At 58.0% G+C, this 23,153-nt stretch overlaps 2 protein-coding genes across 8 annotated transcripts; one reads left to right on the top strand and one right to left on the bottom strand.

Annotated features, from left to right (window-relative positions):
• The first annotated feature begins 449 nt into the window (after window positions 1-449).
• On the top strand, window positions 450-18,434 carry ILF3 (interleukin enhancer binding factor 3). 7 transcript variants are annotated; one of them, XM_064402021.1, is made up of 20 exons: window positions 450-600; window positions 2,924-3,019; window positions 3,110-3,336; window positions 3,559-3,739; window positions 4,714-4,861; window positions 6,199-6,290; window positions 7,106-7,201; window positions 8,947-9,058; window positions 9,395-9,492; window positions 9,882-9,993; window positions 10,084-10,212; window positions 10,920-11,119; window positions 12,088-12,258; window positions 12,434-12,571; window positions 12,838-13,014; window positions 13,577-13,733; window positions 14,189-14,242; window positions 16,664-17,002; window positions 17,719-17,847; window positions 17,956-18,434. In XM_064402021.1, exons 2-20 carry the CDS (start codon window positions 3,017-3,019, stop codon window positions 18,084-18,086), a joined length of 2,694 nt encoding a protein of 897 aa, XP_064258091.1. In that variant the 5' UTR covers window positions 450-600; window positions 2,924-3,016; the 3' UTR covers window positions 18,087-18,434. The 7 variants fall into 7 exon arrangements, with proteins under 7 accessions (XP_064258091.1, XP_064258094.1, XP_064258093.1 ...); XM_064402024.1 differs by having other exon boundaries at window positions 17,719-17,838; XM_064402023.1 differs by having other exon boundaries at window positions 13,580-13,733.
• Window positions 18,435-19,781: 1,347 nt separating this feature from the next.
• Window positions 19,782-21,555, bottom strand: LOC135288688 (beta-1,3-galactosyltransferase 2-like). The gene has a single exon (XM_064402067.1). The coding sequence runs from the start codon at window positions 21,402-21,404 to the stop codon at window positions 20,283-20,285; it is 1,122 nt and encodes a 373-aa protein (XP_064258137.1). The 5' UTR covers window positions 21,405-21,555; the 3' UTR covers window positions 19,782-20,282.
• Window positions 21,556-23,153: the final 1,598 nt, after the last annotated feature.

The following is a 23,153-nucleotide window of genomic DNA, read 5'->3' on the forward strand; positions in this document are numbered from 1 at the left end:
CCCGGTGGAACCCAGGCTGGGCTCGGGTGCTTCGGGGGGTGGCGCGGAAATGTCCCCTCAGGGAGATCCTCTCGGGCCATCGCTCCCCTCACGGCGTCCCCTCAGCCGGCGCCCCCCCGGGCCCGTTCCCGCCACCGCTCTCGGCCCCGCCCCTCCCGCACCACCCTCCCTCCTCCCTCTCCCATTGGTTTTTCCCTTTGTCCATCACCTGGTACCAGGACATCCCATTGGCTCGCGCCCGCCCCCGCGCCGTTTATCCCCGCCCCTCAGTCCCGCCCCTCACTCCTCCCCGCCCCCTGTCCCTCACCCTCCCTCCGCCCTCTCCCATTCGCTCTGCCCCCTGCCCGTCACTCTCCCTCCGCGCCCTCCAATTGGCCCGCGCCGGCCGCGCTCCGCCGCGGCCCCGCCCCGCCGGCGCGCGCGCGCCCCCCGCCGGCGGCGGCCCCGCCCCCGCCGCAGTCCCGGCGCCGCCGCTCCGGCCCCGCTCCGGCCCCGCTCCGGCCCCGCCGCGGCCGCTCCGGCCCCGCTCCGGCCCCTCCCGGGCCCCGCCGGCCGGGCCGGGCCGGGCCGCCCCCGCCAGGCACCGCCGGCAGCGTCCCGGTAGGAGCCGTGCCCACGCCCCGCGGTGGGGGGGGGGGGAACCGCGCCGAGCCGGGCCGAGCCGAGCCGGGCCGGGCCGGGGCGGTGCTGGGGCGGGAGGAGCCCGGTGTGAGGTGTGTGTGGGGGGGGCGGCGGGACGTGGTGACCCGGCCCCCCCCGTGTCCCCTCCCTCCCGCCCTGCCCATTGTGTGCAGACAAAATGGCGGCGGTGAGTGAGGGGAGGGTTGGGGGGGGGCGCGGCCGGGTCCCCTCACGGAGCCCCCTCAGCAGCGCCCCGAGGCACGGGGGGCGATCGAGCTGCCGCCCGGGGACCGCGGGTGTCGCACGGGGCTCCCCGGGACTCGGCTCGTCTCTGGCCGGCGCCGCTTTGTTCGCGCCGCGTTTGCAAATGGCGGCAGCGCCCGGCGGCCCCCGCGCCCCCTCCTCACCCTCCGCGCCCCCTCCTCACCCCCGGGCCCCGCGCCCCCTCCTCGGTTCCGCCCCGCCGCCCTGCGCTGGAGAGCGGACGGGGATGGGGATGAGGGGGTCTGAGGGGGGCCGGTGTTCTCCCGACCCCCTCAGCCGCCCCTGGGTGGGATGTTCGGGGGGGCATCGTGGAGGAGGTGGGATCACCCCCTTGGAGGGGCTTAAAGCCCCTCTTCGCTCCCCATCCTAGCTGGGAATTGCAGTGGGATCATCCCCTTTGGGGGGGATTAAAGCCCCTCTTCGCTCCCCATCCCGCCTCATCGCAGCTGGGAATTGCAGTGGGATCATCCCCTTTGCGGGGGATTTCAGCCCTTCTCCCCGCTCAGAACCGGGATTCTCTTCTCCTCAGTTTTCCCCTGTCCCTGCTCCCTGACGGTTCCCGCTGCTCCAGCCCCGTTATCCGTGGCCGCTCCGTTTCTGGAGGGTTTAGAGGAGCAGAAATCCAGCACCCCCTTCCCAGCTCGGCTGCTCCGCGGGGACCGAGGGCTTTGTGCCCCCCTCGCTCCGGGATTCCCGCTGGGATCCGCGCTCCCGGGGTTCCTGGACTGCTCCCCGTGAGGGCCGTGGTGTTCTGGCTCCTCACCCATCCCGGGCAGATGTCAAAACTCAGATAAAAGCGACCAATTCTTTCTTAAAACGCGGCCTTGAGCCCGAGCGCGGCTTCGCCTGCGACATGCTTTCCCACGTTTAGGGCAGAAATTCCAGCCTTTTATGTCCTTTGGTTGTTTTTCCCTCCGTCCTCCCAAAAACGCCTTCGGGAGAGTCACTCCTTCCCTTGGGAGGCTCGATGGGAGCGCGGGAAGTTTGCTGAATTCCTTCTGGGGGTGGGAGTGGAGGTGGGGACGAGGCCGAAACCAGGTGATATTCCAGGGTTTGTCCCGTTCCCAGGGGCAGGGATTGTTTTTGTCAGGATTGGGCTCCTGGTTTAACTGAATCTGTGGTTCTTCTCCTCGAGAGACACGGCTCCGGTGGTGCTGCAGCATCAGCTCCCAGATTTCTCCCTCCAAAAATCCCAGAAGAGGGATAATGGGGACGAAGCTCTCTGGTTGTTGTCATTTTGACTGTAGGAACAACTGGGTGGGATTTCAACCCTTTCCTTCTCCAGCCTGAAGGAAACTGAGGGAATTTTAAGGGAAATAGCGGGGCCTGCAGAGCCCAGCCCAGAGCAGAAGGCACCAGGAGATGCCATGTGGCTCCTTGGGAATGATTCTCCCTGCTCAGCCGGCGCCGGTCGGGGCTTAATTACAATTAAATCCAGATTTATGGCACTGTTAAGTCATCCTGTGAATGGACTGGCAGGATTGGAATCGGAGGGGTTTCCTTGGATGGAATTGTGTGTCCGTACAGTGGCTCAAGGGAATGAGTTTTCCTGGTTTTTATCCTAAAATTGTGAGCCCCAGCTCTGGGTGAATTTGGAAGAAATTGGAATAAAAAGGAATTGGAACAAAAGGCTCCGCTGCCCCAGCTGGGGCGGTTCCTACAAAAAGGGAGGAATTTGGTGTCACTTGGGCTGAATCTGTTGAATTCCAGGGCTTTTGAGCACTGGGTTCCCACCTGGATTTCCCAGGGAAGCTGCTCCCGTGTGGAGAGGGGAGTTTTGTCAGCTTTGGAGACGGGAGCAGGAGCTTTGGAAAAATCCCATGTCATGGGAAAACCTCTCGGGAATAAACAGGAATAAGGATTAGATGCTCTGTGGTCCCCCGTTGTCAGTCTGCAGGACTTGGGGGTGTAAATCCTCGGCAGCAGAAAGCTGAGCTTTGGCTAACGAGTTGGGATCTGTCTGATTGCTGTTCCTGCTGCTCCAGCGCGTGCCCCAGGCTCCGGCTGCCCCGGCTCACCCGCTCTCTGTCGCTTTCAGATCCCGGAACGCCGCGGTGCTGCGACGCTCTGCTCGCCAGAAAAATCCAAATAAACACCTCTGAAACCTTCCGGCAGGCAGCAGAAAACAAAAATGGTGAGGGACGGGTGGATTGGCGGGCGCGGGGTGAACATCCGTGTCCCGCTGCTCCCTAAATGTTGTTCCCAAACATTCCTGCCCTGGCAGCGCCCGATGCGGATCTTTGTGAACGACGACCGGCACGTGATGGCCAAGCACTCGGCCGTGTACCCCACGCAGGAGGAGCTGGAGGCCGTGCAGAACATGGTGTCCCACACGGAGCGGGCGCTCAAAGCCGTCTCCGACTGGATTGACGAGCAGGAGAAAGTCAGCGGGGAGCAGCCGGAGACGGAGTCCATGGAGACGGCGGCCGAGGAGGAGAGCAAGGAAGGAGGGTGAGCAGGGACTGTCCTGTTTAGATCCCTAAAATTCGCTTAGCTCCCGGAAAACCCGCTCGTGCTGGTGGAAGAGTTGTCTTCCCTGGCTGGGGACTTGAGGGGAGTTAACCAAGGCAGGGTTGAGGTGACTGCTCCGGGTGGATCCTCACGGATCTGGTTGGGTGGGGCGTCACCGGGCGGTGAATTCCACCACCGTGACCCTCTCTGGTGTTTTTCCAGGGATCAGAAAGCCACGGAGCAGCTGACGAGGACCCTGCGGGGCGTGATGCGCGTGGGGCTCGTGGCCAAAGGCCTCCTGCTGAAGGGGGACCTGGACCTGGAGCTGGTCCTGCTGTGCAAAGACAAACCCACGGCCAAGCTCCTGGAGAAGGTCGCCGAGAATCTGGGAGTGCAGCTCGCGGTGAGCTGAGGGAAATTCCCTTTGGGATGGGTCTGCTCCCTGTGTTCTGGGCTTGGAAAAGCCATTTCCAGAGGCGTGTGGTGGCGTTCTTTGGGATTGCTGAACGAACTTGTCCTTGTTAATTGTGGAATGGTTTGGGTTGGTTCTTTGGGATTGCTGAATGAACTTGTCCTTGTTCATTGTGGAATGGTTTGGGTTGGTTCTTTGGGATTGCTGAATGAACTTGGCCTTGTTAATTGTGGAATGGTTTGGGTTGGTTCTTTGGGATTGCTGAATGAACTTGGCCTTGTTAATTGTGGAATGGTTTGGGTTGGTTCTTTGGGATTGCTGAATGAACTTGGCCTTGTTAATTGTGGAATGGTTTGGGTTGGTTCTTTGGGATTGCTGAATGAACTTGGCCTTGTTAATTGTGGAATGGTTTGGGTTGGTTCTTTGGGATTGCTGAATGAACTTGTCCTTGTTCATTGTGGAATGGTTTGGGTTGGTTCTTTGGGATTGCTGAATGAACTTGGCCTTGTTAATTGTGGAATGGTTTGGGTTGGAAGGGATCTTTGAGCTCATCCTCTTCATGGGCAGGGACACCTTCCAAAGGCCCCAAACCCTGTCCAGCCTGGCCTTGGGCACTTCCAGGGATCCAGGGGCGGTCACAACTTCTCTGGGAATTCTATCCCAGCCCCTTCCTGCCCTCACAGGAGGAATTCCTTCCCAAAATCCATCTAAATCCCCCCTTTTCCAGGGTGAAGCCATTCTCTCTTGTCCTGTCCCTCCATCCCTTGTGCCAAATCTCTCCCCAGCTCTCCTGGAGCCCCTTTAGGCACTGGAAGGGGCTCCAAGGTCTCCCCAGAGCCTTCCCTGCTCCAGGAGAACATTCCCAGAGCAGAGGAGCTGTGGGATTCCAGAATATGGAACGGTTTGGGTTGGAAGGGACTTTGGAACCCATCTCACCCCAACCCATCTCCACCCCAACGTTGCAGGCGATCACCGAGGACAAGTACGAGATCATCCAGTCTGTGGGGGACGCCGCCATCATCATCAAGAACACCAAGGAGCCCCCGCTGACCCTGACCATCCACCTGACGTCGCCCGTGGTCAGGGAGGAGCTGGAGAAGCAGCTGGCCGGAGGTACGGCCGGCCGGCGCCCGGCAGCCCGCGGCTAACGACCGGGAAAGTGCTCTTCAGCTTCAGCCGGAGCCGTGGCAGCTCTTCCTGGCCAAATCCTAGCCAAATTCCTTCACTGCCAACCTCGCCGAGATCCCGGTTGTGGTTTACCCGGACCGAGCTTGCGAAGCTGAGGAGCACCTTCCACACGGGATTTTGCTCTATTTTGGTTTTTTTTTGGTTTTGTTTTTTTTTTAAGTATTATTATTTTATCCTTTCTTTTGGTTCCACTTGGGCCTTTAGTTCACTAATTCATCATCTCGTTGTATTACTCGTGGTTTGTCCCCCGGCCATGTCAGTGCAGTGACATGAAAATAGAAACCAGATTTGTTTAAGAAACCCAAAAAAAAAAACCAACAAACCCTCTTGAAGGCTTCTTGTCCGAGGAGTTGCATGTCCATGAACCGGGATGTTCCGGGATGTTCCCCCGGTGTGTGTTGCAGCAGAACACCGGGTGCTCGGGGCTCCTCCCGTGGCCCTTGCAGCACCTCAGGTTCAGAATTCCGGAAAGCGATGCAGAGTTTTGGATAAAGTTAGCTTCTCCAAATTCCCTTTGGAATCAGAATTCCAGCAGCTGCTGGGTGTCCGCTCCAATTCCCATGGGCTCCGTAGGGCCGGCGGTTCCCCCGCTCCGCACTAGCCTTATCTAAAACCCTGATCTCGAGCAATTTTGGGCGACTTCGGGCCCTTCCTCAGTTTTGCTGCAGCACAAACCGGGACCTCTTTGTGCTCTTGATTGTTGATCTCTGGTGTTGATCTCTGACCTCGTCTCCGAGCCTTCTAGTTTGTCGATTTTAGGGACGCTGGACCTTTGACCAACAGGACGTTCTCTGTCGCGGGCCGGGGCCGGGGCAGCCATCCTTCCGGGCGGAGGGTTCCCTGGATCCTCTCCAAGCCTCGCCCTTCCCTCCTCCCCACCCCTGCGCTCCCGCTGCGGAGCCGGGGTTTCACCCCCTCAAATTTCCCCATCGCCGGCCTCGCCGCCGCCTCTCCACCCATCCATCCAGGATTTATTTCCGTGCCCTCTGCCGAGCCTCACGCCCGGTCTCCTCCTCCTCTTCCTCCTCCTCCTTCTCCCAGTGCATATTCCAGTCCATCCCTCCCTGGGAGTCGAGCTTGCCCAGTGTCCAGGCGAGGCCGCGCGGCGGCAGCGCCGCAGCCCCTTCCCTCCCGCTCCCAGCACCCCAGCAGGATTTTTTGGGAGCCTCAGCTGCCCGTTAGGATGCTGCCTCATCCCCCTCGGCCCGACAGAAGCCCCTTGGTCAAACCGTGCCTTGTCTTCTTATTCCATCCACGACTAGAAACGCTCTCAGTCACCGACTCCCCGGACGTTCTGGACAGGCAGAAATGCCTTGCTGCCTTGGCGTCTCTGCGCCACGCCAAGTGGTTCCAGGTTTGCATTTTGTTCTTATATTTATCTTTAAGTAGAAGCGTTGGTAAACTCTTTTAAGGGGCTGAGTGTTTTTTTTGGAGTTGGAGTTTCACGTGGCCGCTGGCCGCTCGGAGGTGCCGGACTGTGGGCGCTGGAGTGACTTAGGAGCCTTTGTACCGAGCAGCCGCGGAGCTGCCGCTTGGTGTGAGGAGTAACGTCCCCTTGGCCAAGACCTTGGTTAAGACCTTGGCCAAGACCTTGGTTAAGACCTTGGCCAACACCTTGGCTAAGACCTTGGCCAACTCCTTGGCTAAGCCCTTAGCTAAGACCTTGGCCAACTCCTTGGCTAAGACCTTGGCCAACCCCTTGGCTAAGACCTTGGCCAACCCCTTGGCTAAGACCTTGGCCAACCCCTTGGCCAACTCCTTGGCTAAGACCTTGGCCAACCCCTTGGCCAACTCCTTGGCTAAGACCTTGGCCAACCCCTTGGCCAACTCCTTGGCTAAGACCTTGGCCAACCCCTTGGCCAACTCCTTGGCTAAGACCTTGGCCAACCCCTTGGCCAACTCCTTGGCTAAGACCTTGGCCAACTCCTTGGCCAACCCGTTGGCTAAGCCCTTAGCTAAGACCTTGGCCAACTCCTTGGCTAAGGCCTTGGCCAACCCCTTGGCTAGGACCTTGGCTAAGACTTTTGGCCAAGCCTCGGCTGGCGCGGCGCGGCTCCGGGCGCGGGCCCAGGCTCCGGCTTTCCCCTCGGCAAAGCAGCACCTGGAGGGAGCGTCGGCGGCGCGGGCGGGCGCTCGGTGAACCCCTGTCTGCTTTGGTTCCGCTTCCAGGCCAGGGCCAACGGGCTGAAGTCGTGCGTCATCGTCATCCGGGTGCTGCGGGACCTGTGCACGCGCGTGCCCACCTGGGCCCCGCTCCGAGGATGGGTAAATTCCCCTTTTCCCTGCCGGGTTTCTCCCAGTGCAGCTCTGCTCTTTCCCAAGGTTCCAGGCACGTCCCCTTTCCCAGGTTGGGGATTTGTGTGGATGAGCGGCTTCTCTGCACTTAGAGACACAAATCAAATGGCTGTGTGCACGTGGGTTTATTAATTGTCAGCTAATTATGGGCTCACGTTGTTATCAGATTGGTAATGAATTATCAGCTCGTCTTGGTACTGAGTTGCTTTATCAATTATCAGCTCAGGTTGTTACTGAGTTGCTTTATCAATTATCAGCTCAGGTTGTTACTGAACTGCTTTGTCAGTTATCAACTCACCTTGCTATCGAGTTGTTTTATCAGTTATTAAATCACATCATTATCAAAACATTTTCTCAGCTACCAAATCACGTTATTGTCAGTGTTATCAGCTGTCAATATCTTGTTACTATCAAGTTGTTTTATCAGTTACCAAACCACGTCATTATCATTACCAAATTGTTTTGTAAATTTATCAAGTCATGTTATCATCAAATATTAAGTACCAAATGTGTTATTTTAAAATATTTTTATTAATTTTCAAGTTTTGTTATCCAATAGTTTTGTCAATCATCAAATCACTTTATCAGTTACCAAACCGTGCTGTCCTCAAATACCATCATCAGTTTCCTTTATCAATTAACAAACGGTTTTATCACTTACCAAACAACTTTATCAAATCACATCATCAGCTTGTTTTATTCGTTACCAGATCACGTTGTTATCAAACTGATTTATCCATTCACCACTTCCACAGCCTGGCTCCTCTGCTCCTTTGGGCACCAGAAGCTGCTCCCAGATGGGTCCCTTCCCTGGAGTCCTCCCTTGGATCCCTGTCCAGGGATCCCATTTCCCAGCGTGTTTCCTGGGGTCCCTCTCCCAGGATCCCTTTTGGAGTCCCGTTCCAGGATCTCTTTTTTGGGGCCCTTCTCCCAGATCCCTTTCCCAGGGTCCCTCTCTGGGATCCCTTTCCCAGAGTTCCTCTCTGGGATCCCTTTTTCAGGTCCCTTTCTGGGATCCCTCTCCCAGAGGTCCATTTCTAGGATCCCTTTTTCAGGTTCCTCTCTGGGATCCCTTTCCCAGGGGTCCATTTCCTGGGATCCCTTTCCCAGGGTTCCTCTCTGGGATCCTTTCCCAGGTCCCTCTCTAGCTAGGATCCCTTTCCCAGGGGTCCATTTCCTGGGATCCCTTTTTCAGGTCCCTCTCTGTGATCCCTTTCCCAGGGGTCCATTTCTAGGATCCCTTTCCCAGGGATCCATTACCTGGGATCCCTTTTCCAGGTGTCCCTCTCTGGGATCACTTTTCCAGTGATCCATTTCCTCAGATCCCTTTTCCAGGTGTCCCTCTGTGATCCCTTTTCCAGGGATCCATTTCCTCAGATCCCTTTTCTAGGTTTCTCTTGGAGATCCCTTTTCCAGGGTTCCTCTCTGGGGTCCCTTTTCCAGGGGTCCCTCTCTGTGGTCCCTTTCCCAGGGGTCCATTACCTGTGATCCCTTTCCCAGGGGTCCCTCTCTGGGATCCCTTTTCCAGGTGTCCCTCTCTGGGATCCCTTTCCCAGGGTCCCTCTCTGTGATCCCTTTTCCAGGGGTCCCTCTCTGTGATCCCTTTCCCAGGGGTCCATTACCTGTGATCCCTTTTCCAGGGTCCCTCTCTGTGATCCCTTTCCCAGGGCTCCCTCTCCCCTCTCCCTGCCCTCACTTCCCTCCTTCCCTTGCAGCCTCTGGAGCTGCTGTGTGAGAAGTCCATCGGCACGGCCAACCGGCCCATGGGCGCGGGCGAGGCGCTGCGCCGGGTGCTGGAGTGCCTGGCCTCGGGCATCGTCATGCCAGGTGAGCTGTGGCCAGGTGAGCTGTGGCCAGGCGAGCTCCGGCCAGGCGAGCTCCGGCCAGGCGAGCTCCGGCCGCGGCAGCGGAGCCGGGAGGAGCGCGGGGGGTGCCGGCGGGCGGGAGCCCCTCCATCCCCACGGGCACGCGGAGATTCCCGGCCCTGCCGTGCTCTGGAGCCACCTCAGCCCCCTAGAGAAGAGTTTGGCTCCCGGGGAGTGCCATTCCCTTGGCCAATCCCACAGAAATCCCGGCGAGCCGCGCCTTCGGAGCTGCCCCAGGGAATTTAGGGTAGAGACCCGGGATAATTCTCTGCATATCTTCCTTGTTTCCTGCCTTCAGATGGTTCTGGTATTTATGACCCTTGTGAAAAAGAAGCCACTGATGCTATTGGGCATCTAGACAGACAACAAAGGGAAGATATCACACAGAGTGCTCAGGTATAGTGTGACCTCCATCCGGCCCTTCCCAATCCCCGGCTCGCTCCGCTCCCAGCTCCCTCGGCCACCATAGCTTAGCCCTGTGGTCACTCAGCACCGTGGTCACTCAGCACCGTGGTCACTCAGCACCATGGCCACACGGTGCTGTGGTCACTCGGTGCCACGGTCACCCCACCAGGCCGCCCACGTGGGCCCCATAGTTTGGCCAGCCATAGCAAAGAATCAGGTGTGTTGGGTAGTGAATTGTCCCGACGTCCCTTTTTGGGTGAAAGTCCCCAAAAGACACAGTGGGAGAGCCCCGCTGAGGATGGATTGGTGCAGGGGGGCTGTGTGGGGCTGCGAGCAGGGGGTCTCCAGCAGCTCCTGGTGACCCCCGGTCCTGTCCCCAGCACGCGCTGCGGCTCGCCGCCTTCGGCCAGCTCCACAAGGTCCTGGGCATGGATCCCCTGCCCTCCAAAATGCCCAAGAAACCAAAGAACGAGAACCCAGTCGATTATACTGGTACGTACTGGGAGGGGACGGCCCCGCATCCCATCCCGAGGATTTGGGTGGAAAACGGGATTTAGGGAGTGCTTGTGCTCCTTGCTGCAGTTCAGATCCCGCCCAGCACCACGTACGCCGTGACCCCCATGAAGCGGCCGATGGAGGAGGATGGGGAGGAGAAATCCCCCAGCAAAAAGAAAAAGAAGATTCAGAAAAAAGGTATTGAGTTAACGAGAGGTAGGTACGGCCTGGGGGGGAAATGGGGTGGGAATTGGGGGTACAGATGGTGCTCAGTGCGGGACTGGGGGCTTGGGGGTCTGCAGATAGGGGGTACAGGGGTGTGGGGATGGATAAAATAACTTAAAAGTGGGAGATTTGTGCTGGGCAGAATTGAAACCAAGAAGGAAAAGGTTAGGACTTGTCTGGGAGGTGGAAAAGACTGATGGGAACTTGTCTGAAATAATAATAAGAACTGGTGTGGAAATGGAAAAGATCAATGGGGACTGGTCTGGAATTGGGAAAGGTCAATGGGAAGTGGTCTGGGATGAGAAAAGACCAGTGGGAGCTGGTCTAAAAAGAGAAAAGACCAGTTGGAACTGGTCTGAGATCAGAAAATGCTGGTCAGAACTGGTGTAAAATGGGAAAAGCCTGGTCAGGACTGGTCTAAAATGGGAAAAGCCTGGTCAGGACTGGTCTAAAATGGGAAAAGACTGGTCAGGACTGATTTGCACTTGGAAAATACTGGTGGGAACTGGTCTGGAATGGAAACAGACCCATGGGAACTGGTCTGGAATTAGCAAACCCCTATCAGGACTGGCCTGAAATTAAAAAACACCAATTTGAACTGGCCCCAAACTGGAAAATACTGGCCTGGAATCAGTTTTGCTTCTTCGAAGGAGCCACCAAACACCCACAAACTCTGGGTGTTGTTTTCCCCCGTGCAGAGGAGAAGCTGGAGCCTCCACAGGCCATGAACGCGCTGATGAAGCTGAACCAGCTCAAACCAGGGCTCCAGTACAAACTGGTGTCCCAGACCGGCCCCGTGCACGCTCCCATCTTCACCATGTCCGTGGAGATCGACGGCAGCACCTTCGAGGCCTCGGGGCCGTCCAAGAAAACGGCGAAGCTGCACGTGGCTGTGAAGGTGGGAGTGGGAATGGGAGTGGGAATGGGAGTGAGAATGAGTGGGAATGGGAGTGGGAATGGGAATGGGAGTGGGAGTGGGAATGGGAGTGGGAATGGGAATGGGAATGGGAGTGAGAATGGGAATGGGAATGAGTGGGAATGGGAGTGAGAATGGGAGTGGGAATGGGAGTGGGAATGAGTGGGAATGGGAGTGGGAATGGGAATGGGAATGGGAGTGGGAGTGGGAATGGGAGTGGGAGTGGGAATGGGAGTGGGAATGGGAATGGGAATGGGAATGGGAATGGGAGTGGGAATGGGAGTGGGAATGGGAGTGGGAATGGGAATGGGAATGAGTGGGAATGGGAGTGGGAATGGGAGTGGGAATGGGAATGGGAATGAGAGTGGGAATGGGAGTGGGAATGGGAGTGGGAATGGGAATGGGAATGGGAATGGGAATGGGAATGGGAATGGGAGTGGGAATGGGAATGGGATTGAGAGTGGGAATGGGATTGAAAGTGGGAATGGGAATGGGAATGGGAATGGGAATGGGAATGGGAGTGGGAATGGGAATGGGATTGAGAGTGGGAATGGGATTGAAAGTGGGAATGGGAATGAGAGTGGGAATGGGAATGAGAGTGAGAATAAGAATGGGAATGGGAATGAGAGTGGGAGCGTGAATGGGAATGAGAGTGGGAATGGGAGTGAGAATGGGAATAGGAATGAGAGTGAGAATGGGAATGAGAGTGAGAGTGGGAATGGAGATGAGAGTGATAATGGGAATGGGAACGGGAAAACTGCCAGAACCTCCAGAATGGGGTGGGAGCAGCACCAGGAGCTCCCAGCCTCAAGTGTCCCCTTGAGCGCCCACAGGATTCGGGAATGCTGAGCACCAGAGCAGTCAATAAAAGGCCTGGAGCAGCTTCCTGGAGTGTTTTCCCAAGTGGGTGGTGCTGGAGCACGGCTCCTGACCTCCCTGCTGCCCCCCAGGTGCTGCAGGACATGGGTTTGCCCACCGGAGTGGAAGGCAAGGACTCCAGCAAGGGCGACGAGTCGGCCGAGGAGACGGAGACGAAGCCGGTGGTTGTGGCTCCTCCGCCCGTGGTGGAAACGGTGTCAACGCCCACAGCAGCCTCACCCCCCTCGGATCAGACCCCTGAGGTGGGTGGGGGGACGTGGCATGGGACACGTGGCACCGTGGCAGCCGTGCCGCTCTTGGTTTTGGGCCACTCGAGGCGGAAGTGGCTCCTTGGGAGTCCTTCCCAAAAAAGTTGGGGATCAGCTCCGTGTGAAGTGGGGACGTTCTGGGGCTCACCCAGCCTTTCTCTGCCTGCAGAACGTGAAGCAGCAGGGACCAATCCTGACAAAGCACGGGAAGAACCCGGTGATGGAGCTGAACGAGAAGCGGCGCGGGCTCAAGTACGAGCTGATCTCGGAGACGGGCGGGAGCCACGACAAGCGCTTTGTCATGGAGGTGAGGGGACACAGCACCTCCTGCCCTTCCCAGCAGCTCCAATCCAGAGCTCCTCGGGTGGGAAAAGAGCCTGGAAAGCCACCTCATCTCCCTCCCAAGAGTTTAAATCATCAAATCCAAGAGGTTTGGCTTGGGAGAAACCTTTTAAAGCTCATTAAACAGGGGCAGGAACAGCCTGTGACACTTCCACCTCTGGGATTCCCTGTAGGTCTCCCATCTTTTCCTGCCCTTTCCCACTAAAATGTGTGGTTCTATCCCTTTCCAAGGTGGAGGTGGACGGGCAGAAGTTCCAAGGTGCTGGCTCAAACAAGAAGGTGGCCAAAGCCTACGCGGCGCTGGCCGCGCTGGAGAAGCTGTTCCCAGATGCTCCCGTTGCCATCGAGCAGAACAAGAAGAAAAGAGCCCCCGTTCCAGCCAGAGGTGGCCCCAAATTCCCAGTCAAAGTGAGTGAAATCCCCAATCCCACAGCTCTGGAATGGGAAAAGAGTGGTGGGAACTGGTGTGGAATGGGAAAAGACCAATGGGAACCAGGCCAAGATCAGAAAATATGGATCAGGACTGGGAGAAGAAAGGAAAAGACCAATGGGAACTGGTCTGGAATGGGAAAAGACTGATGGGAACCAGGCCAAGATGAGAAAATACAGATCAGGACGGGTCCAAAGCAGGAAAAGACTGATGGAAACTGGAGTGGGAAAAGACCTGGGATCTAACTCTGGGGTGTAACTCACCAGCCATTAGCTCTGGGGTTTGATCCTTTCTGGGAGCAGAGCAAACAGCTTGGAAGCACAAAACCCATCAGGTTTTGCAGCAGAAAACCTCTGGGTTTGGAGGTGCCTGAATTTGGGGTCCACCTGAATTTGGGGTCCACATGAATTTGGGGTCCACCTGAATTTAGGGTCCACCTTGGTGGTTCTTGCTCTGGGCTGAATCCTGGCGCTCTGCTTTTGGGAAATCCCTCCCCCCAGCTCCAAGTGACACCCGTGTCCCCTCTCCTTGTCCCCACAGCAGCACAACCCGGGGTTCGGCATGGGGGGGGGCCCCATGCACAACGAGGCCCCCCCGCCCCCCAACATGCGGGGCCGCGGCCGGGGCGGCAACATGCGGGGCCGGGGGAGAGGCCGGGGCGGCTTCGGCGGCAACCACGGCGGCTACATGAACACAGGTGAGGGCCAGCAGCACGCCTGGGGGGCTCAGACCCCCCTAGCACCCCTGGGCATCAACCTGCCCCCCTGGTGTGGCACCTGGAGGTTCCAGAACTCTCCGCAGGGGAATGACCCTTCCTCTTCCTCTGGTGTTGTGGTTGTGGGTCCTGGATGTTCCAGAGCCCCCCAAATCCCTGTGGGGGAACAAATCCCCCTCTGATGTTGTGGTTGTAGATCCTGGATGTTCCAGAGCCCCCCAAATCCCTCTGGGGGAGCAGATCCCCCTCTGGTGTTGTGGTTGTAGGTCCTGGATGTTCCAGAGCCCCCCAAATCCCTGTGAGGGAGCAGATCCCCCACTGGCATCGTGTCCATGTCAGTTGGATTTCCTGGAGCCCTCCATGGGGAAGTGGCCCCCAAATTCAGGATATTTCACCTTTGGAATCTCTGTGTATTCCAACATTTCCTTCCTCTCCAGGGGCTGGGTACGGCAGCTATGGCTACGGAGGGAATTCTGCCACTGCTGGCTACAGTAAGTCCCTTTTTCCAAAATTTCCTTTCCAAAATCCCAACGGGTGTTGTCGTGCCAGGGACTAAAAATTCCCAGGAAAATGGCTTAAAGGGGAAGCTTTTTTTTTTAGAAATCAGTCCTTAGTTTTTAAGGAAACCAAAGCATTTTAATCAATTCCGTCTTAGCTTACAGCAAGGCTTTTTTGTAAAAAAATCCAAACCTTTTAATAAATCCCAGAGATTGGGTCAGACCCCTCTGGGTGTTGGGAAGATTTTTCCACGGGGATCTGATCCAGCCCAGCCTTTTAAAGATGTGAAATTCCCTGATTTGCTGGAATGCTTGGATTTGCCTGTGTGTTCAGGCAAATCCTTTTTGAACCACACTGGGAATTGTTCCTGTGCTCCCCATCCTGATCCAATAAATATCCAGGCATTGGGGAATGTCTTGGATGCTTTGGGAAATCCATGGTTGCCATGGAAATGGGCTCTTGGAGCAAAATGCTTCCTCAGAGTGCTGGAATCACCTGGAGAATGAAATAGCCCCAAAATCAGGAATTGAGGGGAATTTTGGAATTGGTTTGAGTCTCAGAACCCATCAAATTCTGAGTGTTTTGGTCTTTTATTCCTCGTGGTTTGGGTTTGAAAGTTGTCTTTGCTGGATTTGGTGGCATCATGGTTCCCATCTTCGAGGCCCTTGAGTTAATTCCATAATTTAACCAAAAAAAGAAGAAGGAAAAGGAAGCTCCAGGTTTAAACTGAGTGAGTCCAAGGGGTTCAGTGGATCCTTAAAATATTTGTAATAATAATTATCCCCTTTTTTTAAAAAATAACAACCATTGTTGGAGGTCCTGACTCTTTATCCAGGGGACAGATCCCATCCTGGATGATCCAGAAATGATCTTTAGGATCCCTCCCAGGTGGAAAAACTGCCCTTCCCAAGCCACCACGTGGTGCTGGATATTTCTGTCCCTGATTTGGGGGAAATCACAGCTAATTGGAATTACACTCGGAATGTTGGGATAAAGTGGAAAATCTGGGGTGGGAGAGCTCCACTTCCAGCTCTGCAGCCTGAACCCCCACGCTCCTGGATCCAAACCCCAGGATTTTCCCACTGGGATCACCCAAGGGGACTCTGGTCCAGCAGAGACAAGTTTTGCTCCGACCCTGGAGATAAATTTATTCCAGAGCCTCGTTTCTGCCGAGTGAATCCGGGATTTTCCGTGGAAGAGGAAGAAAAACTTCACATGGAAAAGGAAACGTGGAAGAGAATCCGCTAAATGATCCCAGAATTAACGGATCCCAGAATTTAAAGCTTCCAGAAGCTCTTGGGATTTGGGGATGGAGCTGGGATTCACCTGGGATCAGTCTGGGTGTTCCAGATGAAACTGCAGAAGTGAAGCACATGGAATTGCACTCCTTGGATCCTTTTTAACCAAATTCTGCCCCATTTTGCTGCTGGCAGATCCCTCCTGATCCCACAGGGTTTTAGATTCCGGTGGCTTTTTTTTCCTCAAAAATAAGTTTTGTTTTGGATGCTCCCAGTTCTCCATGGAATGGCAGGAATTGGGCAGGAAAAGAAGCACTCAGAGTTTGGCTGTGGGACCCTGAAGAGATGAAATCCAACCCAGATGAAGTCCCAGATGGAATTACCCAAATCCCAGGAAGATACACGGTGCAGTCACGTGGATTCCTCATTCCTGGAGCAGGATTCTCCCTCACTCCAGAGCATCTCTCACTCCGGGATGGTGTTTGGACTTCGTAGGGTTGAAGGGGGCCCAGGATGGATCCAGATGGGAAATCCTGCTGGAATCACAGGATGGATCAGTCCAGATGGGAGAATCCTGCTGGAATCACAGGATGGATCCAGATGAATCCTGCTGGAATCACAGGGATGGATCAATCCGGATAGGAGATCCTGCTGGAATCACAGGGATGGATCCTGCTGGGAGATCTGCTGGAATCACAGGATGGATCCTTCTGGAATCACGGGGATGGATCCAGATGAATCCTGCTGGAATCACAGGATGGATCCTGCTGGAATCACGGGGATGGATCCAGATGAATCCTGCTGGAATCACAGGGGTGGATCCTGCTGGAATCACAGGGATGGATCCTGCTGGAATCACAGGGATGGATCCAGATGAATCCTGCTGGAATCACAGGGGTGGATCCTGCTGGAATCACAGGGGTGGATCCTGCTGGAATCACAGGATGGATCCTGCTGGAATCACAGGGATGGGCCCGGATGGGGGGTCTGGATGGGAATGGAATCACAGGGACAGATCCCCATGGGGGGTTCTGCACTTGTGGGGGGGGTCCCACTGTGTTCCCAGCCAGCTGAGGGGTCTCCATCAGCTCCGGACCACGCTCAGCCTCACAAACCCTCCTCCCCTCCAGAGGAGCTGACCCCCCCGGGATCACTGACCCTCCTCTCTCTGTCCAGGCCAGTTCTACAGCAACGGAGGCCACTCCAACTCGGGGGGCGGCGGCGGCTCCTCGGGCTACGGCTCCTACTACCAGGGCGGCGACGGCTACACGGCCCCCGCGCCGCCCAAGCACGGCGGCAAGAAGCAGCAGCACGGCGGCGGCCAGAAGGCCTCGTACGGCTCCGGCTACGGCACCCACCAGGGCCAGCAGCCCTACGGGCAGGGCCAGTACGGCGGCTACGGCCCCGGGCAGGGCAAGCAGAAAGGCTACGGCCACGGCCAGGGTGGCTACTCCTACTCCAACTCCTACAACTCGCCCGGCGGCGGCTCCGACTACAACTACGAGAGCAAATACAGTGAGTGGAGAGGGGGAGAGGTCTGGAGTTATGGGGTGAGGTTGGGTTTGATCCCAAAGTTGGGTCAAAGCTGTTTCAGGGTTGTCTCTGCAGCAGCTGGAGGGGACCCTGGTGACCCTTCGGGGCTGGGGCAGGCAGGAGGGAGCTCCAGGGGATTCTTCTGGCCCCTGGAGGAGCTGGAGCTGCAAATAAGGGAAGGTTTGGGTTAAAGGGGAGGTTTGGGTTAAATAAGGGGAGGTTTGGGTTGAAAGAGAGATTTGGGGCTGGAGCTGTGAATAAGGGGAGGTTTGGGTTGAAAGAGGGATTTGGGGCTGGAGCTGTGAATAAGGGAAGGTTTGGGTTAAAGGGGAGGTTTGGGTTAAATAAGGGAAGGTTTGGGTTGAAAGAGAGATTTGGGGCTGGAGCTGTGAATAAGGGAAGGTTTGGGTTAAAGGGGAGGTTTGGGTTAAATAAGGGGAGGTTTGGGTTGAAAGAGGGATCTGGGGCTGGAGCTGGGATGAGTCTGACAGGGAGAAGGGACGGAGGGGGTGGGTGCCCAGCCCTGGGCACATTCCTAGGGGATAATCCAAGAATGCCCCTGGCAGGGTTGGATAAGATCCCTTTGCACCCAGATCCTCCTGGAATTCCAGGGTCTTGAGGGGAGCTTGGCTTAGTTGAACTGAGGGTGCTGGGGGTCCCTGCCCACGTCCTCATCCCCACTTTTTCCCCGTTCCCAGGTTACAGCGGCAACAGCGGCCGCGGCGGCGGCGGCAACAACTACTCCGGGGGCGGCTCCTACAACTCGGGCTCCCACGGGGGCTACGGGGGCTCCGGGGGCGGGGGCTCCTCGTACCAAGGTAAGGCAGGTCAGTATTGACACCCCCACGGCGCCGGGTTTGGGGCCCTGCTCCAGCTCCACGGCCACCCTAATTCCTCCTTCTCCTTCCTCCTCCTCCTCCCGGTGCTCTCCGCAGGTGGATACTCCTCCCAGTCCAACTACAACTCCCCGGGTTCCCAGAACTACAGCGGCCCCCCCAGCTCCTACCAGGCGTCCCAGGGTGGATACGGCAGGAACGAGCACAGCATGAGTTACCAGTACAGATAAACGCCCGTGTCCCGCCGCGCTGCCCCCGGGATCCTCCGGGTTTTAGCCCTTTTTCCCCCCACCCCGTTGCTCTGTGTGACCCGTCACTGGCGGCCGCCCCGCGCCCGCCGCCCCTGGGCCTCTATTTAATGGGTCGTAGTTGCCACGACGACTTGGTCTAAATAGGATTATTATTATTATTTTTGGGGGTTTTTGTTGTTATTTTTTTTTTTGTTTCGTTTTTTGGTTGTTTTTTTTTTTTTGGGGAAGTCAATCCAATTCTGGAGCCTTTTCCCAGGCCCCGGCTGGGGGACGGGCCCTCGTTGTTCTGCTTTTGTGAAGTGCGTTAAAAAGGAGCTTTTTTCGGTATTTTCTGGCTTTGGTGGTTTCAGTTTTTTTGGGGAAGGGGTCGGAGGTTGGGAGGGAGGGGGATGGAGGAGGTAAATAAACCCAAAATTTGGGATGGTTCGGGCTCCCAATACGTTGTTCTGCACCTCCAAACCCCAACACTGGGAGGATTCTCATGAAAAAACCAAAACTAAATTCCAAGTATTTGTCCCTTAAACCCCTTAAGTTCAGAGTACTGGGGTTGAACTGGGGCCAAACTGGGGCTGTACTGGGGGCACGCTGGGGTTGAACTGGGGGCATTCTGGGGTTGAACTGGGGCCTTGTGGCTCCTTTGGATGAGTCTTGTGCCGGTGGTTCCGGACCCTGGAAAACGCCGGGAATGATGCCTGGAGTGGGGCACTCAAACACCAGGAACGGCACCTGGAATGTGGCACATCCTGGGAACGGCACCTGGAGTGGGGCACGGCCTCTCAATCACTGGGAACAGCCCCTCAAACACCGGGAACAATGCCTGGAATGTGGCACATCCCGGGAAAACAGCACCTGGAGTGGGGCACAGCCCCGAGAACAGCAGTGGAGCAGGGCACGGCCCCGAGAATGGCACCTGGAGCAGGGCACGGCCCCTCAAATACCCGGAATGGCCCCTCAAACACTGGGAACAATGCCTGGAACGTGGCACATCCTGGGAAGCACCGGGAACGGCACCTGGAGCGGGGCAGGGCCTGGCAAACACTGGGAATGGAACCTGGAGCAGGGCATGGCCCCTCAAATACCCGGAATGGCCCCTCAAACACTGGGAACAATGCCTGGAACGTGGCACATCCTGGGAAGCACCGAAAACGGCACCTGGAGCGGGGCAGGGCCTGGCAAACACGGAATGCTGCCCAGAGCGAGGCACATTCCAGCACCAGGGCCCCTTTCCGACGCGGATCCATCGGGATGGCGGCAGCGGCACAGACGCGGCTCCAGGCCTTTTATTAAAAACTTTGGATATAAGTTAATGCGGCGCGGCGGATCCCAGATCCGGGCGGATCCCGGCCCTGATCGATCCTCGATAACCAAACAGCAGCTTGGGGAAGGGATGGAGCAGCTGCTCCAGGCTCAGGGGACAGGAACGCCCCGGGGGGACCCCGAGGTTCAGTGGATGCTCCGCAGCCAGGATCAGGCACGGGCTGACACCGGGAGATCCCAGTGACACCAGTGGATCCCGGTTACAGGAGAGATCCCAGTAACACCAGTGGGTCCCAGTGGCACTGGGAGATCCCAGTTACAGTCAGTAGATCCCAGTTACAGACAGTGGATCCCAGTGACATCGAGAGATCCTGGTTACAGCCACTTGACCCCAGTGACACTGAGAGATCCTAGTTACAGTCAGTGGATCCCAGTAACACCAGAGATCCCAGTTACAGCCAGCGAATCCCAGTGACACCAGTGGATCCCAGTGACACTGGGAGATCTCAGTTACAGTCAGTGGATCCCAGTAACACCAGGAGATCGCAGTCACAGCCAGCGGCTCCCAGTGACACCAGTGGATCCCAGTGGCACTGGGAGATCTCAGTTACAGTCAGTAGATCCCAGTTACAGACAATGGATCCCAGTAACACCAGTGAATCCCAGTGGCACTGGGAGATCCCAGTCACAGCCAGTGGCTCCCAGTGAAACCAGTGGATCCCAGTGACACTGAGAGATCCCAGTCACAGCCAGCAGCTCCCAGTGGATCCCAGTGACACTGAGAGATCCCAGTTACAGCCAGTTGATCCCAGTTACAGCCAGTCGATCCCAGTAACACCAGTGGATCCCAGTGACACCGAGAGATCCCAGTGACGACCAGCGGACAGCGACACCGTCAGAGCCCAGCGCGTCCCCTCCCTAGGGACACGGGACGGACGCGTTGCGGAAGTGCGGCCACACCCGGAGCAGCTCCTGCGGCCCGTAGTGGTGCACCATGACCAGCCGCGAGAAGCGGCAGCGCTCGTAGTCCAGCCGGTACATGGCGAAGGCGCCGGGCGGCGGGTCGGTGACGCCCACGCCCAGCGCGTGCAGGCAGATGCCCACGAAGGCGTCCTCCATGTTGATGACGGGCAGCGTCTGCGCCACGCTGAAGACGCGCAGCGCCAGGTCCCCCGAGAGCACGTAGCCGGGCCCGCCGCAGTAGGGCGGGTAGGTGTCGTTGGGGTACACCTCCCGCGGCACGAACCACTTGTAGGCGCGGTTCCGCAGCGGCCCGGTCCAGCGGTACACGTAGCCCGTCAGGAAATCCGTCCTGGGCGGCCGCAGCAGCCCCGCCAGGTACTCCAGGTTGAGGAAGACGTCGTGGTCGGCCTTCATCACGTAGCTGGCGTTGGGGCAGAAGCGGCTCACCCACTCCAGCCCCATCAGCGTCTTGAGCGTCAGGTTGTTGTAGGTGTCCAGGAAATCCTGCTGCAGCAGGTCGCCGTGCAGCGCGTCCTCCTCCTCGAGCACGGGGCGCAGCTCGGCGCCGAACACGGGGTGCAGGCCCAGCAGGAAGAGCCGCAGCACCGAGAGCCCCGGCACGGCGCCCTCGTCGCCCCAGGTGCGGCGCACGGCGTCGCGCGCGGCCAGGTCGGCCGGGGACGTCACCACCAGCAGCACCAGGAACGGCGCCCGCTCCCGGCACTTGTCGGGGTGGTTCAGCAGGAAGCGGTAGGGGTAGGGGTACGGCGGCTGCAGCGGGTGCCGCGGCGGCCGCGGGGGCTCCGTGGCGTTGCCGGGGGGGACGGTGGCGCTGGGAGGGGGCGGAGGGCGGCGGGCGTGCAGCGCCAGCAGGGTCAGCGCCGCGGCCGCCGGCAGCAGGAGCAGGCGGCAGCTCGGGGGGAGCTTCATGGTGCACCTGGGGGGTGGCACAGGGCGTTGGGGTGGGCTCGGCACCGGGGTCGGGCTGGCAGCACCGGGATCCTGGTGGGCACAGCAGTGCTGCTGTGGCCAAACGCTGGCACTCGGATCCCACCGGCACCGCGATCCCAGACACATCCTGTTCCCTGAGCATCCCAATCCCAGCCAGATCCCAAATGTTGGTACTCAAATCCCACTGGCACCAGGATCCCACCCAGATCCCGCTGCCTGAACACCCCAATCCCAGCCAGATCCTGTTCCCTGAGCACCCCAATCCCAGCCAGATCCCAATCCCAGCCAGATCCCAAATGCTGGCACTTGAATCCCACTGGCACCAGGATCCCACCCAGATCCCGCTCTCTGAGCATCCCAGTCCCAGCCAGATCCCAATCCCCCCCAGATCCCAATCCCCCCCAGATCCCGTTCCCTAAACACCCCAATCCCCCCCAGATCCCAATCCCCCCCAGATCCCGTTCCCTAAACACCCCAATCCCCCCCAGATCCCAATCCAATCCAGATCCCAATCCCCCCCAGATCCCAATCCTCCCCAGATCCCAATCCCCCCCACATCCCCCCCAGATCCCGTTCCCTAAACACCCCAATCCCCCCCAGATCCCAATCCCCCCCAGATCCCAATCCCCCCCAGATCCCAGTCCCAGCCAGATCCCCCCCAGCCCCCGTTCCCTGAGCACCCCAATCCCCCCCAGAGCCCCTGCCCAGGTGCCCACCTGGGGCTTCCTGGGTGCCCAACCCCCCCTGCAGGGTTCCCCAACCCCCTCGGCCTCCCCCGGGCCCCACCCTGGGCACGCAGACCCCCCCACTCTGTCCCAGCCCCCTCCTCAAAGTCCCTGGGTGCCCCTCCCCATTCCAGGGTCCCCAGTACCTCCCCTTCAGGGGTCCTCCCCCTCCCCATTCCTGGTTTCCCCATTCCCGGTTTCCCCATTCCCAGTTCCCCCATTCCCGGTTTCCCCATTCCCAGTTCCCCCTCCCCATTCCCAGTTCCCCCTCCCCATTCCCGGTTTCCCCATTCCCAGTTCCCCCTCCCCATTCCCAGTTCCCCCTCCCCATTCCCAGTTCCCCCTCCCCATTCCCAGTTTCCCCATTCCCAGTTCCCCTCCCCATTCCCAGTTTCCCCATTCCCAGTTTCCCCCCCCATTCCCAGTTCCCCCATTCCCAGTTCCCCTCCCCATTCCCAGTTTCCCCATTCCCAGTTCCCCTCCCCATTCCCAGTTTCCCCATTCCCAGTTTCCCCCCCCATTCCCAGTTCCCCCATTCCCAGTTCCCCTCCCCATTCCCAGTTTCCCCATTCCCAGTTCCCCCATTCCCAGTTTCCCCATTCCCAGTTCCCCATTCCCAGTTCCCCCATTCCCAGTTCCCCCATTCCCAGTTTCCCCATTCCCAGTTTCCCCATTCCCAGTTTCCCCATTCCCAGTTCCCCCTCCCCATTCCCAGTTTCCCCATTCCCAGTTCCCCCATTCCCAGTTTCTCCATTCCCAGTTCCCCCCCCCATTCCCAGTTTCCCCATTCCCAGTTCCCCCATTCCCAGTTCCCCCCCCCCCCCATTCCAGCTCCTGATAAGGCTCCGGATGTGATAAGGGCGGGAGGCGCCGCCGGGGGCCCTCCAGTTCCACCAGTCAGACCAGTTTGGGGTCTCGGGGGAGCCCTGGGGCAGAGTCCAGCTCTGCCCAGTTCATCCCAGTTCACCCCTGGGCTTTCCCAGTTCCCCCCAGTTTGCCCCGGTGCCACATCCAGCCCTTCCCGGTTCCCTCAGCACTTCCCAGTGCCTCCCAGTGCCTCCCAGTGGCTCCCAGTTAACCCCAGTGCTGCTCCCAGCCCTTCCCAGTCACTCCCAGTGACTCCCAGTTAACCCCAGTGCTGCTCCCAGTT

The sequence above is a fragment of the Passer domesticus genome, chromosome 34 (assembly GCF_036417665.1).
Source record: "Passer domesticus isolate bPasDom1 chromosome 34, bPasDom1.hap1, whole genome shotgun sequence".
Classification (NCBI taxonomy): Eukaryota; Metazoa; Chordata; class Aves; order Passeriformes; family Passeridae; genus Passer; species Passer domesticus.

Excerpts from the sequence above, each read along its gene's own strand:
- ILF3 (XM_064402021.1), top strand. Across the intron at positions 9,493-9,881 it reads ATATCACACAGAGTGCTCAG|CACGCGCTGCGGCTCGCCGC; the intron begins GTATAGTGTGAC and ends TCCTGTCCCCAG. Across the intron at positions 11,120-12,087 it reads AGCTGCACGTGGCTGTGAAG|GTGCTGCAGGACATGGGTTT; the intron begins GTGGGAGTGGGA and ends GCTGCCCCCCAG.
- LOC135288688 (XM_064402067.1), bottom strand. The coding sequence starts at position 21,404 with ATGTGTCTGGGATCGCGGTGCCGGTGGGATCCGAGTGCCAGCGTTTGG.